This window comes from Mus pahari, chromosome 7 (assembly GCF_900095145.1).
Source record: "Mus pahari chromosome 7, PAHARI_EIJ_v1.1, whole genome shotgun sequence".
NCBI lineage: Eukaryota > Metazoa > Chordata > Mammalia > Rodentia > Muridae > Mus > Mus pahari.
Genome location: NC_034596.1, coordinates 75,527,369 through 75,542,892, shown reverse-complemented (window position 1 = coordinate 75,542,892; position 15,524 = coordinate 75,527,369). Strand labels below are relative to the sequence as shown.

Sequence of the window (15,524 nt, the reverse complement as noted above, 5' to 3'; positions counted from 1 at the left end):
TGTTATGTTAAAGATCCCAAGCTAATCAGTATGTATGCATCTGATACGTGTGTGTGTGTGTGTGTGTGTGTGTGTGTGTGTGTGTGTGTGTGTGTGTGTGGTCCATGAATATCCCTTCATGTGCTTTTCAGTAACTGCTAATTTAGCATACTTACTTTTACAGAGGACCTGTATAGATCCCAGTGTAGATTTGATGGCCTTTAACCAACCAGATTTTGGGGCTTCTGACCCAGTATCCTCTAACTTCTCTCTGACTTTGAGCTAGCTATACCTTTAGATCCACTTTCAGAACTAGTCGCCAGGCTTTGAAACCAGAAGTATATTCTGGACACTACTTTATGGGTTGTGTTCCAGTCGCTTCTGATCTTGACTAGTAAGTTCTGCTCTCCACATTCATGTGATTAGGAGAACCACTGTCTCTTCTGTTACCTGGTGTGCCCTGTGTCTAAATTGCTTAGCCCAGGTTTAACTGAGGAATTGTCAGATTCGTGACTAAAGTAGCTCAAAATCCTTTTTAAAAAACAAAACCTGCATGTGGTTTTGATTGAGGTTTGACTTAGAGATGAATATTAAGCATGCCATCTACACACTCACCCTGGCTGAGGAGTGTTTGTGTGGCTAATACAGAGGGAGCCAGCCTGGTTTGTTTTCACAGAAGGGTAACCTGTTGTCACTCACAGTGCTAGCAGCCCTTTTCCATATCTGAGGAAACAAAGATTTGAGTAAATGATAATTTCTCCCTCCCTTCCTCTTCCTTCCTCCCTCCTTCCCTCTCTCTCCACCTCACCCAAGACTAGGGATTGTACCAGAGCCTTGTATATGCAAGGCAAGTGCTTTACTACTAGTTCTTCCTGCCCCCATAAAATGATAAATACTTTAGGACCTGCGACAACTTGACTCTTAAGTAAGGAGAGATTATGCTTTTTACAATAGTTAAAATTCCTCAATTTTTTTTGGAAAAAGGTTTTATTTTTATTTTATGTATATGAGTACACTGTCGCTGTCTTCAGACACATCAGAAGGCATCGGATCCCATTGCAGATGGTTGTGAGCCACCATGTGGTTGCTGGAAATTGAACTCAGGACCTCTGGAAGAGCAAGCAGTGCTCTTAACCACTGAGCCATCTCTTTAACCCTTCCTCAATATTTTTTTAAATATATTTTTTAATGACAATAAAACCTGAGAGAATTTTTAGAGGAAAAGTAAAAGCATATTTGTGATGATTTAGTATTTTTCCTCCTTATTTTATTGTTTGAGAATTTCACACATGCATCCACTCCCTTACAATTCCTGCCATTTCCCCCACTATCCCCACCCAACTTTATGTGCTTTGTATTTTTTTTTAGCATTTTTATTCCACTTAGTGCTTTTGTTTGTGAATGGAGTTTGGGGAGGGATAAGGGGTGTGTGTAGCTTCCTGTGTTCCTCTAGCAGCCATCAGTTGCTTCTAGCTCCTCAGCTCGGGTTGGGACCTGGTGAGCATCTTCCTGTTCATGCTAGAGTCTGGTGTGGCTTAAGTTTGCTGCTGCAAGTTCACATGTGCAGTTGCCCTGCTGTGTTCAGTTCTGCTGAAGTCATCCATCACCTCTGCCCCTTACGTGTTCCTATCTCATCTTCACAGTGATCTCTGAGCTTTAGGAAAGAGAGGATTACAGATATATCATTTGGGACAGAGTACTCTGTAGTCTCTTATATTTGCAGACAGTGAAATTTAAATTGCAAATTGCTGTCCTGTGGTTAATGTATAGAAAGCCAGGAGGAAGCCTTATCTGCTGCCTTCACCTTGCTGGCAAAGAAGCCAGCCTTCTGGACCATCTCGGTCATCCTACACTAGGACAGTCATTGAAATAGCCCTGTTCCTCATATTGCTTCCCCTCTCCTTTGACCTATGATTAATAGGTTGGCACTGTAAAACATGCCTTTTCTAGGCCTGTTGACGTCATTCTCTTCTGAGCTCTCTGCTTGGGCATCTCCTTTAGAAGAGAAATTCCTGTTTGACATCTACTTGGATGCTTCTGTGCTGAGTCTCCTCAGATATTGTTTAGTCAACCGAAGTCTTAACTCTAAAGGTCATAGGTTGGAAACTGGCCAAGTTCTCAAGAAAGAGAAGAAAATGTTTTCTCTGTGAGGTTATCCAGACTGAGTTGTGGAGCTCACTGCTCCCAGGTTCCCATAGGAACAGAGAGGCCGTTTAAAGCCGTGAGTGTGCAGTGAGAGCAGAGCACGAAGGGTTCTCTGGATTCTCACATGTTTCCCCACCTGCCTCTAACTGGGCATAGTATAGTTGGGTTTGGTGGCGTGCCCTCAAGAGACTGAGGCAGGAGGACAGCACATTCCCAGGTCAGCCTGAGCTAAACAGCTAGACTCTATCTCAGAAAAAAAGAAAAAGAAAAGGAAAAATAAATGCAGGAAAGGCAATGGGGAAGAACCAGGTTGAAACTCAGTGCTGGCCCAACTCTCTGTTGGAATGACCACCCTTGTCTAACTAAGCCGACATCATTCTGGAAGACCCCTGAGTCTCAGCAATATGCATGTCTGCTGTTTGTGAGGGCTCACCACCTTTGCCTGGGATTCACCTGGGCCTGACCACTTATTTAATGGAATGTCACTTCATTGCTTGCTGCTTCTACAGGGTCAGGTCATGGCTCCAGGAGCATCCTCTCCCATGGGATCTGATCTCCTCTGCCACTCTCCTTTCTCATCCTCTGCTGCCTCTGTCAGCTTGGAAAAGAGGCCTCTTTGAAACAACCAACCTCTTCACACTCACAACAGGTCCTCTGTTTTTCTGAATGCCCACACACAGCAAAAGAAAGGGTTTGTTTATAGCTAAAATTTGAGAAGATGGGGCAAATTCTTTTTTCTCCTCTAAAGCTCTGTATTATGTCTACAGTGTGCTTGCTGTCTGTGGCAGCCTCTATGGGGAGCATAATGACAAAGGTCACACAGGTCTCTAGCTGCATAGGTAGCAGAAGGTGGCCTAATCGGCCATCATTGGGAGGAGAGGCCCTTGGTCTTGCAAAGATCATATGCCCCCAATATAGGGGAATGCCAGGGCCAGGAAACGGGAGCGGGTGGGTTGGGGAGCAGAGGGAGCAGGGGGAGGGTAGAGGGGACTTTCAGGATAGCATTTGATTGAATTCGAATTTTAAAAAATGTTTTTTTTTTTTAAAAAAAAAAAAAAAAAAAAGGTCACACAGGTCTCTCTAGGAATTAATGACCCAGAAGAAAAGAGAAAAAATAAAGATGAAAGGATTCCCAAGACATGGAGACAAATTTTTGATTGTTTGCTTGCTTGCTTGTTTTTCAAGACAGGGTTGGTTTTGGTTTTGTTTTTGTTTTTGTTTTTTTTCAGTAACCATGGCTGTCCAGGAACTCATTCTGTAGACCACATTAGCCTCAAACTATCTCTGCCTCCCAAATGCTGGAATTAGAGATATTTGCCCAGCTAACAAAGCACTTTAGAAAGAAGAATTTTTCTCATTTGGGATCATCCCAGTAGAGGTTACTATCTGAGCTTGACTTTGAACTGAGACTCCAAGAGAAGTGGGCACGCCCACTTGGAGCTCCTCTCACTTCTGTTCTCAGGGTTCCTTCATGAATCCTACATTCACTCAGCCTTGTCTTTAAATTTAAAGTTTTAGCATTTATTGTGTATGAGCATTTTGCATGTATATATCTGAGCACCACATGCATGCCCGGTGCCTACCGAGGTCAGAAGACATTGAATTCCCTGGAACTGGAGTTAGACCATTTTAAGCTGTCATGTAGGTACTAGAAATCAAACCTGGGTCCTATGGAAGAGCAGCAAGTGCTGTTACTACTGAGGCATCTCTCCAGCCCCAACATTGCTGTGCTTCCGAATTGTTGACTTAGATCTAAAGAAATGAACAGTTTTATAATTGTTTGAAGTGGTTCTGGACCAGGATAATGGGGAGTCAGTAATTCTGATGGCCAGCTAAAGCATTTTGGTCTTAAAGCTTTCTGGCTGTCAGGTTCAGCTACCAATTAAAGAGGAAGCAGCGTGCCTATCAATGCTTGGCTATAGCCTGTGTCATGTTATCACTCTTATAATGTGGTTGAGAAATGGAGGCTTTCCAGGGTGAAGGGATTTGTTCAGGACTGTGGGAAATGGTGGGACATGGGCTCCTGCTGCTTTGCACTGCTCTCAACCAAACACTGACTTCCAGGGAGAAGTTTTGTTTTGCTCTTAGTCTACATTAGAGTCCATCTAACTCACTGCTTGGGTGGAGGAGCCACGCCTCACCCAGGGTTACCAGTTAACTAGCAGTCCACACTCCCAAGTCTCCTTAAGAGGCTAATATGATCTTGTGACTTAATGAGTCACAGTCTCTTAATGAGGCTTTAGGGTCAGCCCTGTCCTGGCTGTAGAAAGGAAACAAACTCAAAGAGTGCGTCTGTGTTGCTGATGTTGAGGAGCTAGCCCTCAGTGCCGTGAGCCTCCTGGGAACTGGAAATCTCAGAGGCCACCTCTCAGAGATGGCAATAGGCCTCGGACATTTCCTGGGAGGTGAATTTGCTCTTAGTGTGCTTTTGAGAACTTGAATGGGGGAGGGTGGGACACTGTCCTCTGAGTTAGATGCCATTTAAAGATAGGCACCAGCCTGTCAGGCAAGAAAATGGCTAGAATTTCATTGATGTGCCATGTCTGTGGTCTGGCGTAACTGATTTGCTCAGTGTTATCCTGTGGACCTGTCTGGCTGTCAGGCAGAGTTGATTGTTCTTATTTGCATCAGCAGCCTAATTACCTTTTTTTTTTTTTTTTTAAGGAAAACACTTTACAGTCCTGATACTTTATTTCTTCTTGTACATTAGGCCATGAATTCATATGTAGTGGGCTCCAACAGCTCAGGCTCTTTTCCGTTAGTCCTCACAAAGTGTGCTTCTCTGGGTGGCACAGGGTGGTGCTTCAGCTGAACCCATGTGCCCTTCTTCTTGGCTTCCTTTCTCTTTTGATTGTTCTCCTTCACCCGCTTCAGGAAGCTGTCTCTGCTCTTCGAGTGCTTGATGTGCTCAATCCGCACATTGATCCTCTTGGCCAGAATCTTGCCCTTAACTTGCTTGTTTACAATGATGCCTATGGCATGCTGGGTGACATTGTAGACTCTTCCGGTTTTGCTGTGGTAGCACTCCTTTCTGTGGCATTCCTTTCTGAATAGTGCCCATTCCCTTGATGTCTACACTATCACCCTTCTTGTAGATTTGCGTGTATGTGGCCAAAAGAACAATGCCATGTTTCCTAAAAGGCCTGGAGAACATATACCAGGTGCCTCTCCTCTTTCCCTATGTGTTCATCATTTTGGCGAGTTACTGGAAGATGGCTGCCACGGCCGAAAGCCAGCTTAATTATCTTAAACTTGATTTTGCATAACTTAACACCACTGTAGAGCTCAGGTTTTGACTGAAAACACCTGAGTTTAAAACTCTAGTTTTGCTACTTCCCAACTGTGAGTGTACATCCTTAACCATGGGGGACCTGGTAAGGGATGGAGTTACAGTCACCCTCCAGGGGCAGTGTGCCTCATCTCTTTCTGAAGCTATGAGAATTACCGTTGAAGCAAGCCAGCAGCTGACTCCCTGGTTAAGAGAACCCAGTTTCCTGGGTAACTGAGGCCTGCATGTCCAAGAGGGAGCACAGTGTAGGCAGTTGTCTATTCTTGTCAGGCACCAGTGAGTAATTCCCATTGGTTAAAAATAGAATTTTGTTGTTTGGAAGAAGTGTGGCTATAGACTGAAATCTTTTTAGGGTGTGCATTTGGTTGGTTAGTTGGTTGGTTTTTTTTGTTTTTTTGTTTGTTTTTTTTTAAGATAGGGTCTCACAATGTAGCCCTGGAACTCAGCTATGTAGACCAGACTGGCCTTGAACTCACAGAAACCTGCCTGCCTCTGCCTCTGCCTCTGTGCCTCTCTGCCTCTCTGCCTCTGCCATGTGCCACCATGCCTGACAAGGAATATTTTCACTCTGGAAAAACTCTTCTTTGTGCATAGCTTCAATCTTCTGAGATTTTTAAAAGTCATCTTTTACCCATCCTCTTAGATTAAGGTTATAATTTCCAATGTACTGGAAATTAAGGGGGAAGATACAATATGTGAGTATCCTCCACCTAAAGATATCCTTAGGTCTCTGGATCCAAGTTTAATTCTATGCTCTAAGCTGCTTTTACCAACCTCTGAAAGCTGCGTTTTTGATAGACATTTTATAAGAGTCAGTCTAATAAAGAGCTAAGTTTTTGTTTTTTGTTTTTTGTTTTAGACAAGTTCTGGCTATATAGCTCAAGTTGTCCTTGTGACCTCCTTTCTTAGCGTCCCAAGAGCTAGTATTACAAGAGTGCCATTGTACCTTAAGGAAAATAGTTTTGAAGTTGCTTTGAGACTTTAAAATGACAGTGATCTGTGGGGAGCTCTTTACTGGTATTGGTCATGGCCAACTACTGAACACTTCCCATTCAATCTGGTTGCTTTGTTTTTCATCTTCTGTGTAGATCTGGAGCCCATACAAGCAGCCAGGATGTACAGGCGACCTGGATGGTCGGATTGAAGATGACTCCCGCTGCCTCTACACCCACGAAGAGTATATCAGCCTTGTTCTGAACAGTGGAAGTGGCCTGTCCCATGACTACGCTAACCAGTCAGTCCAGGAAGACCCCCGGATGATGGCTTTCTTTGACTCCTTGGTGCGCCGTGAAATTGAGGGCTGGAGCTCAGACTCAGACAGTGACCTCAGCGAGAGTACTATCCTGCAGCTGCACGCGGGGGTCAGTGAGCGCTCCGGCTACACTGACTCGGAATCCTCAGCCTCGCTGCCCCGCTCCCCACCTCCCACCGTAGACGAGTCTGCAGACAACGCCTTCCACCTGGGGCCCCTGCGTGTCACTACCACAAATGCAGTGGTGTCAACCCCAGCAACGCCGACATGTGAGGATGCATCCTCTCGACAGCAGCGCCTGTCTGCTCTGAGGCGTTACCAGGACAAACGCCTCCTGGCCCTGTCCAATGAGTCCGATTCTGAAGAGAATGTTTGTGAGGCTGAACTGGACACAGATCTCTTCCCTCGGCCACGGTCGCCCAGCCCTGAGGATGGATCTAGCACTTCCAGCAGCTCCACCAGCTCTGAGGATGAAGAGGAACTGAACCAACGCCGAGCCAACACCCGACAGCGAAACGCCATGCGGAGGCGACAAAAGACAGCTCGGGATGAGCGGCCCACTGCTCCAGCCAAGTCCTCCAACACCTACATTGGAGAGGACAATTATGACTACCCACAGATCAAGGTGGATGACCTCTCCTCCTCCCCAAACTCCTCCCCTGAGCGGAGCACTTCCACTCTGGATATCCAGCCAAGCCGGGCACCACCAGCCACCAACATGGAATCGGTTGAGCGTAAGATTTACAAAGCTTACAAATGGCTCCGCTGCTCCTATATCTCTTACTCGAATAACAAAGATGGGGAAACCTCCTTAGTGGCAGAGGAGGCCGATGAAGGAAGAGCAGGAACCAGCCACAAAGACAACCCAACCCCTTCTTCCAGTAAGGAAACCTGTCTAACAGCCACAGCCCAGAGGGACCAGGACCTGCCCCCTGAAGGCTGCAGCAGTGAGGCTTGTAAAGAAGGGACTTCCGCTGGGAACCCCAACAGCGGTGCAGGCCATGAGCACAGTAGCCATCCTTGGGCAGAGGTGCCAGAGGGCACCTCTCAGGACACTAACAACAGTGGCCCTCTAGAACACTCTTTTGAAACCAAGAAGCTCAATGGAAAGGCTCTGAGCAAGGCCCTGAGCAGTCGGGCTGAGGAGCCACCTGCCTCTCCTGGCCCCAAGACATCGGTCTCCACTCTCAACAGTGCATCTGGCAACTGTCCCAGGACCCAGTCTGATGACAGTGAGGAGAGGAGCCTTGATACTGTCTGTGCCAACCACAACAATGGACGCTTGCACCCCAGACCCCTGCACCCCCACAACAATGGGCAGAGCTCTGGGGAGCTGGAGACAGTGGCCTGCTCTTCCCCAGGACACCGAGACACTGACCATGATAGCCCATCCCTGACAGGGACATTTCTACACAAAGATTATTGTGGGTCAGAAATGGTCTGTGAGACCCCAAGTGCTGGAATGAGAGAGGATCCCCCTGACCCCTCAGCCCTGGACAGCAGCAAGGTTGTTCATGGCCAAAGTGGCCTCAAAAGGCACCGGATTGAATTGGAAGACGCAGATTCAGAGAATTCCTCCTCAGAGAAGAAATTAAAAACATGATAAATACAAAGGGAAAACAAAAGCTACAAAACGTAGCCTTACAGAATAATTTTTCTTGTTTAGTGAACACAGAGGAAAGGAAAAAGTATTAAAGGCACATAAAACCAGGGCCTGAAACGTGTCTGCTGCTGCTCCTTCTGTTAGCCACTCTCCAGTGGGTCAGCATGTCTAGCCGGCACTGCCTCTCGCTCTGCTGAGGGCACTGCCAGCGGCTCTTCTCTAGTGAGATGTGAGCATAGCATTCTTGTGCAGGTCCTGTGACGATGAGCCCGTCTTGAGACATTGGGCTTGTTCTGTGTGTGTGTCCGCTGGCACATGTGGGCTTGCTGTCTTAGGAGATCTTTCTTTTTAACTGTCTGTCAGCAAAGACCTGTCAATCTGTAGCTTTTGCTGTCACACCTGTTCATTGTTCATATGACATGGTGTCCTGGTCCTAACAGTGTCTCTTAGATCAGATTGTGCTGCAGTGAGTTGTACATTTATGCTAGCAGAAAGGAGATACAAATGGAAAGAGGCCTTCCATCAGCTCATTGGCTGAGCTGAAGAGGAAAACATGGCTCTTTTCTTAAATATTCCATGTTTTCTCCAGCTGACATATCACTGAGCTTTTACTGTGGCTCAAAGTGGAACATTGCCCATGCTAATAAGAGGTTGATATGGAAGCTCAGATCCTGATAGTGTCACTGTGTGCAGAAGGGGCAGAGCTATGATATGTGCTGTGAGGTGCCGTACAGTGACTAGTGGACAACACACTAACCATTTAGGTGCTGGGTTCCTAAGAGGCACACAAGGCCAGCAGGTGCTTCCTTGGCTCCAGGTAATGGAGTCCAGGCATACTGAAGGAAGAAAGGACCCCCTTGCTCTAATGAAATGGCTGGTAGAAGAATGCTAATGAGTTGTAGTGACGAGCAGAATGTGGTAACTGTATTCTAGTCCAGTGCCAATCCATCAGTCAGAAATGGGGGCTGGCACCTTCCCTCAGGCGTGGAGTTGTCAGAGGCTGTGGGTTCCACCTGAACTTTGCAGCATAGTAATGTCTGTTAGGAGACAGGGAGTATGGAGAGACAAGTCCCTGGTGTGTGTCCTGGCTCCCAGAAGACATTCTGTTCTGTTGAAGTAGGTAACAGTGGAGAGAAGAAAATATCAAATTTCCAGTGTGTAGTGGTGATTGTAGTCCCTGAGTTTGTCAGTGAAGGGTTGTGCAAGACAGGAAGACCTAATTGGTGTAGATGTTAAAAGCAAGAGGAAGATAGAACAGTGGAACTTTGGATGCAGAGGTGCTAGACAGCTGGAGCTTGGCTGGAACTGGCATAGGGAGAGCTTAGCCCAGGAAGCTGTGGCCTCACTGAGCCAGCGTTGCTTTCTGAGGAGGACCTGTCCTGCTGAAATGGAGCCAAGAGAAGACCGCCTGTGGAGGCTGAAGAACGGATGGATGCTGCTCAGTGCTGGGAGCCAGGGTTCTTATAAAGGAAGGCAGTTGGTAAGAGCCAGGGGGATATGTGGCATTTTTCTGAGCTTCGCAGAAGAGAGATGAGGTGCGGCTGGAGTATAGAAGCACAGTTTGGGAAGGAAAGGAAGGCGCCTGAGTAGGGTGGGGGTGGAGACGGTCAGCAGCTGGACTCTTCCTGGGGAATGGGATGGTGACTGTGTAACCAACGTTAGAATTACTTTAGATTTGTAATCAAAATGGTTCTATGATTTATCTTTTGACTATTCACAGATAATTGTAAATTCTGGTTTTATAAGCCCAAGTCATTTTACGTTTGCCTTTTCAAAATTATTAAATTGGAATTTTTTAATCCTTTATATACAAAAAAAAAGTTATAACCCCTCCGTGTGTGTCTCTCTTCCCCTTAGTCAGCTTAGCTGGTTCTTCTATTCTGTTTTACTTTAACAGATAAGACTCAGACTCACAATATCTTCCTGGAGGAAAAAGAAAACAAAATTAGCTATTAATAATTAGTTTCCAATTGCCAAATATGGTCTTTCATTGCTAAATGTTATCTCATTTGGATATTCAAAAACATTCAAAAGTCAGAGGTCATTGAGTTTGTAACTGTAGATGCCAAGAAAGGGCATCCTTTGCGGGATGCTGTCCATCCTGGGGAGAGACTTCCAGCACCATAGGTTTGGGTTGTCAGGAGATGGGCCCAGAATTAACTGCCAGAGCAGGACAGAAAGGGATGCTTCTTCTAGCCATGCCACACTTGCTTCCAGAGGTCTTGTGTTGTGTGTATTGGAAGCCTGGCCAGAACTACTTCAAAGGCCCCTTTGCCTAAACCATTGTAGAAGCCAGGCCTCCCTTGTTGAAGACATATTTAATCCCCAAATTCTTCCGTGATGGGTGTTTTTCCCAGCAGGAGAGGGCACTGATCAGATGGATTTTGTCCCTGCATCCTGTACACAAGAGTGTCAGGTCCAGGGATGAGAGACCGCTGCTCTTCCCATTGTTTCTCTCCTGGTTTTGTAAATGATTCTTAACTGATATATGAGTTCAATGAGCTGTTGGCTTGAGGCTAGTGAAGTTTGCAACTGTGCTGAATTAATAGGAGTCTCGTGTTGTCGGTCAAGGTGCCTTCCTCTGCTGAAGCCTTACCTCCTCACAGCCCTGCCTCTTCTCACCCAACAATGCTGACTCTTCTCTGTGTATATGCAAATAAACCTATTAATCACTTCTCCCTGGCTTCCTCCTCTCTTCCTGGGAAGACTTAGTTGCTTAGACACCCTCTTCCTTCATTTCTTTGCTGTTTTAATTCCTGCCCAGTTGGAAACTTAGTTTAAAGCCGTACTGAAGACTAGGAGACCAATTCCATGTCTGACCATGGTTATGCCACTTCTGAATACTGGGACGCAGGTCTTATCTGACAGTAAAAGGAAAGGTAGAGGAGGCTGTGTCCACGTGGCCTCCTTCCCCAGGCTTAGGGCACTCAGTGGAGTAAGTCCTGGAACTGGCATTATTAGTAGTTGGAATTTCACACTGCAGAAATACCACCAGCAGCCCTTCCTCAACTGATGTTTTCCGGTGCTTCCAAATGCCTCGATGCTTCTCATGGTGTCTTTTTAAAAGAGAACAGTGAAAAACAGCAAAACCCTGTGTCGTTGCTATAAAACCATCAACCGCAGCCGGGCGGTGGTGACGCATGCCTTTAATCCCAGCACTTGGGAGTCAGAGACAGGCAGATTTCTGAGTTCGAGGCCAGCCTGGTCTACAGAGTGAGTTCCAGGACAGGCCAGGGCTATACAGAGAAACCCTGTCTCGAAAACGGAAAAAAAAAAAAAAAACATCAACCGCAGGAGGCTGTGTTTAATTGAAACATTTCCTATCAACCAAGATTCTTGTCAGGAAAGCAACCTTCCAGAGGAAACCCGTTGTTCCCTTTCAACCTGAGTACAACCGTCTAGTACACCATAGGGGAAACACCGAGGTGCAGCCATACTCCTGAGTCCTGGGCCTGTCCCCAAAGGCAGGATAGTGGCTGGGTCTTTTGTTGATTGGTTTAGGTTGGAGGGCATGGTGTGGTTTGGGTGTTTTCATCTTCATTTATTGTATTTTGCTTCAACACAAAACAAAAAAATCATAGTCTCATAGTACAGCCCAGGCTAGTCTCAAACTGACAATCCTTCTGCCTCAGCCTCCTGAGTGCTAAGTTTCCAAATATAAGTCCCCATCCCCTGCTTGTATTATTTTTAGGACAGGATTTTACTAGTTAGCCTATAATCCTGCTTCAGCCAGGGTACTGGGATTGCAGGTGAGCACACACCATCACACCCAGCTCCAGCCTTTGGCAAGCTGTGTGGGTCTCTAGTGAGGTTATTCCAGTCAGAATGGTCATTTGTCCTGAGCATTCATACTAGAATAAAACAACATGAATATGGATAAACAAAGTCACTTTCGTTGTCTTCAGAGACCCAGTGCTTCTGACCGTATAAATGATAGTCTAACCCGTCTGGGCTCTAGTTGTACTTCATTGCTAGTAGGTATGCTTCTTCCAGGATGGAAACTTGGAGGCAAAGATGACTCTGACCTCTGCTGTACACAAGCAGGAGTCGCCACTCAGTTCAGTTCTCAATGTGTTATCAGGGTCCCACTGGGAGGAAGTCGTTATCTAGCATCTCAAAAGGCCTAAATTGGGAAATGACTCTTTGCTCGCTCATGGACTATTCCAGCAGAAGTACAGAGCGCTGGCTTCCTTTCCCTTTATCTGCCTGTCAGTATGCCACCCAAGCTAGGGAAAGACAAATACTAAGATACCCTGCTGTCCACAAAGTCCTTGGACAGAAGGGAGGTTGTGTTGTCCAGGGGAGTTGAAAGGGAGGACACCTGGTGGTTTAGAAGATTCAAAGGACTGCAGTGAGAGAGATGGAGTACCCAGTAGTGTCAACAGCTTCCTGGATCCATATGCTGGCATGCAAAATGCTAGTCAGGGGATGGGGCTCAGTGGTCTAGCCTCAAGCAGAGCTGGGTTTGATATCCAGCACTGAGAAACAGAATTGTCCCTAAACAAAACCCTCGGGTTTGTTCCCAACTTTATCACTGAAGTCAATAGAAGTGTAGAGAAACTTCTGGAATCCATAAATAGCATAGAAAAGGGAGGGGTGAGACTGCTAACCAGAACACCAGCATAGTTAATCATGGCGAGTATGGTGGTGATTGGCAGCATTTCAGAGTAACAGACTTGTACAAACCATTCCACACTGGTTAGTGACTATTGAAGGCTTGCCCCTACCTTTTTTATGTCACTTCCCGTGATTTTTTAATGATGTGTGTGAGTGTGTGAATGTGAGAGAGGATGCCCACTGAGGGCAGAGTCATCAGATCCCCCTAAAGGTTGAGCTTACAGGTGGTGGTGAGCAACCTCCCCTAGCCCCTACCGTATCCTCAGGGTCTCACAGTCCGTGTGCTCCAGTATTTCTAGGCACTCCAAGACTCCAAGATCACACCTTAAATACCAGCTAATTTCCTATCTTCCTAAAAGACCTGGGAGTGGAAATAGCACCGAACTTGAACAAGAAGTGTAGCATACATTGGTTCTAAGTGAAGGACATGATTCAGGCAACTCCCTAGACTCTTGAGAACTGTCAAATAGGTCCCTCAACTCTAAAATGTGGCTCCTTCCATTCCAGAAGCTTGGATCAGAGGGCTCTCTAAATTCTACTCAGACATTATCATTTTTGAGACATCACCATAGTGCCCAACAGAGCCAGTCCGAGGTCTTTGACAAATACACAACTAGCTCCTCAGTGTGTGTGTGTGTGTGTGTAAGAGAGAGAACCAACATAGGATCTGTATGTACGTGTATATGTAAAAAACCCTGATGTACAATAAGGCACATATCTGAGGATGATAGAGAACACAAGTATTTCCTGTCATTGGCACCTCTCTTTGTTGTGCTTGCTGACTTGACATCCATGTGCATGCCACTAGAAGGCTTTTTGGGTGTCAGTCCATCAAGAAATGTGGATAATCAACGTCTTCCAGAGAAAGAATACTGTTTGACAGCAAGTCTCAGCCTACAACCACAGAAAGAGGGTGGATATCCCCACTACCATCAACATCGTAACGCTTACTTTGGAGCCTTTGGGGAGACCTCTTAGACCTCTGGCCCTTGTAGTGCCAACCCTAAGGGCTAGAAGTTTAAATGCCAGGCATGGCTGATAGAGACCTCATAGATCCTTGCTCACAACAACAAGCTTATAAAGGTTGAGATAAGAGGTGGCAAATGTTATTAAACTAAAATCTTAATATGATAATACTAGGAAAAGACCTAGACCTTAAGAAGTGGGACACCAAAGCTCTCTGGGCTTCTGAGGTCAAGTTCTTAGACCTGGTGCTGGGCCAACCCTAAGACCTGGCAAGGGGTGAGCCATGGAAAAGTGCTGCATGTGCCAAAGAAAAGTTAACCAGTTTTCTGTAGGTAGGAGTCTGTGTGTGTGTGTGTGTGTGTGTGTGTGTGTGTGTGTGTGTGTGTGTGTGTGTGTGTGTGTGTGAAAGAGAGAGAGAGAATCTTAGTATCTTATCTAAAAAGGCTAAACCATAAAAACCATCAAGAAAGTCTGATAGATCAAGGAAGGAAAGCTCATGTCTGCTGCCTGCATTGGTAAAGGAGCTGGATTAGTGATGTGGGAGCATGGCCATGGTTCTTAGAGAGGGCAGAGAAATGTGAGAGGTGAGCGGTTTGCATTACTGGTGGAAAAGAGGCAATGGAATTACACTTAAAGGTGAAATGGTTTCAAGTAAAGCACATCTGCCTGAAGAGAGGTCAGAACACAGTGTCATACAGCAGACAAGGCACCAAACAGGGGGAACCTTAAGAGCTGCCCCTACAGGAGAGGGGGGAGGGCCTTACCCAGCCTCTTCTGTCCCATTTTTTTTTCTTAAAGATTTATTTATTTATTATTTATTTATTATATGTAAATACACTAGCTGTCTTCAGACACTCCAAAAGAGGGAGTCAGATCTCATTACAGATGGTTGTGAGCCACCATGTGGTTGCTGGGATTTGAACTCAGGACCTTCGGAAGAACAGTCGAGTGCTCCTACCCACTGAGCCATCTCACCAGCCCCTCTTCTGTCCCATTTTAAAGGTGGAAAATCGAGTTTTGGTTGGTGATCACTAAGGCTGGTGCTCCCAACTGAGCTCACTGCTTCCTGAATGTGGTCTCTGGGGCATGACTTCCTGCATGATTTCCTTATGGCCTCACTCTTGCCAAGTGTGACTGGGGCTGGATCACAGCATACAGCGATAGTAAGGGATTGCAAATGGTCACATGGAGGCAGCTTGAGTTGGGTGAAGGCTTTGACAAAAGAAAAGAGTGGCTTGAGTTTGGAACACCGAAGAGCTTGCACCTCTGACCACATTCTCAGCTCTGGTTGGCTGTAAGAGAAGAGTCATCAATATGCTGAGGGGGAGGGGGAAGGGGCGGGGCACAGGGAATACTAGGAACTAGAAAATAGGAACCTGATTGCTTAGGTTTACAGCCTAGCTGGGCTTGAGACTAAAAGACCCTTCAAGTTCAAGAAGGGGCCTGATGGCTGCATGCAGTGACACATGCCTTTAATCCCAGCTACTTGGAGACAGAGGCAGGCAGAATTCTGGCCTGGCCTACACATCAAGTCTCTGGACAGCCAGGGCTACATAGAAGGACCCTGTCTTTTCTTTCTTTTTTTTTTTTTTAAGGAGAAAGGCCTGATGAAGAAAGGAACCTCCCTAGTTGCAAGCCCAGTCATTGCTCTCCTCTGGAACACCGAGTCTTCT

General features: G+C 46.2%; 1 protein-coding gene and 1 pseudogene across 3 annotated transcripts in view; one reads left to right on the top strand and one right to left on the bottom strand.

Annotated features, from left to right (window-relative positions):
- Dcaf5 (DDB1 and CUL4 associated factor 5) overlaps window positions 1-10,944 on the top strand; it is a 96,389-nt gene extending 85,445 nt beyond the window's left edge. For 2 of the 3 annotated variants that reach the window (XM_029540622.1, XM_029540623.1), the window contains exon 9: window positions 6,502-10,943. In XM_029540622.1, the coding sequence (XP_029396482.1) occupies window positions 6,502-8,268 (1,767 nt within the window). In that variant the 3' untranslated portion in view covers window positions 8,269-10,943. Of the gene's footprint in view, window positions 1-6,501 lie in introns of all 3 variants that reach the window. The other variant, XM_021201617.1, reaches the window with a different exon arrangement.
- Window positions 4,831-5,317, bottom strand: LOC110324233 (annotated as a pseudogene).
- Window positions 10,945-15,524: the final 4,580 nt, after the last annotated feature.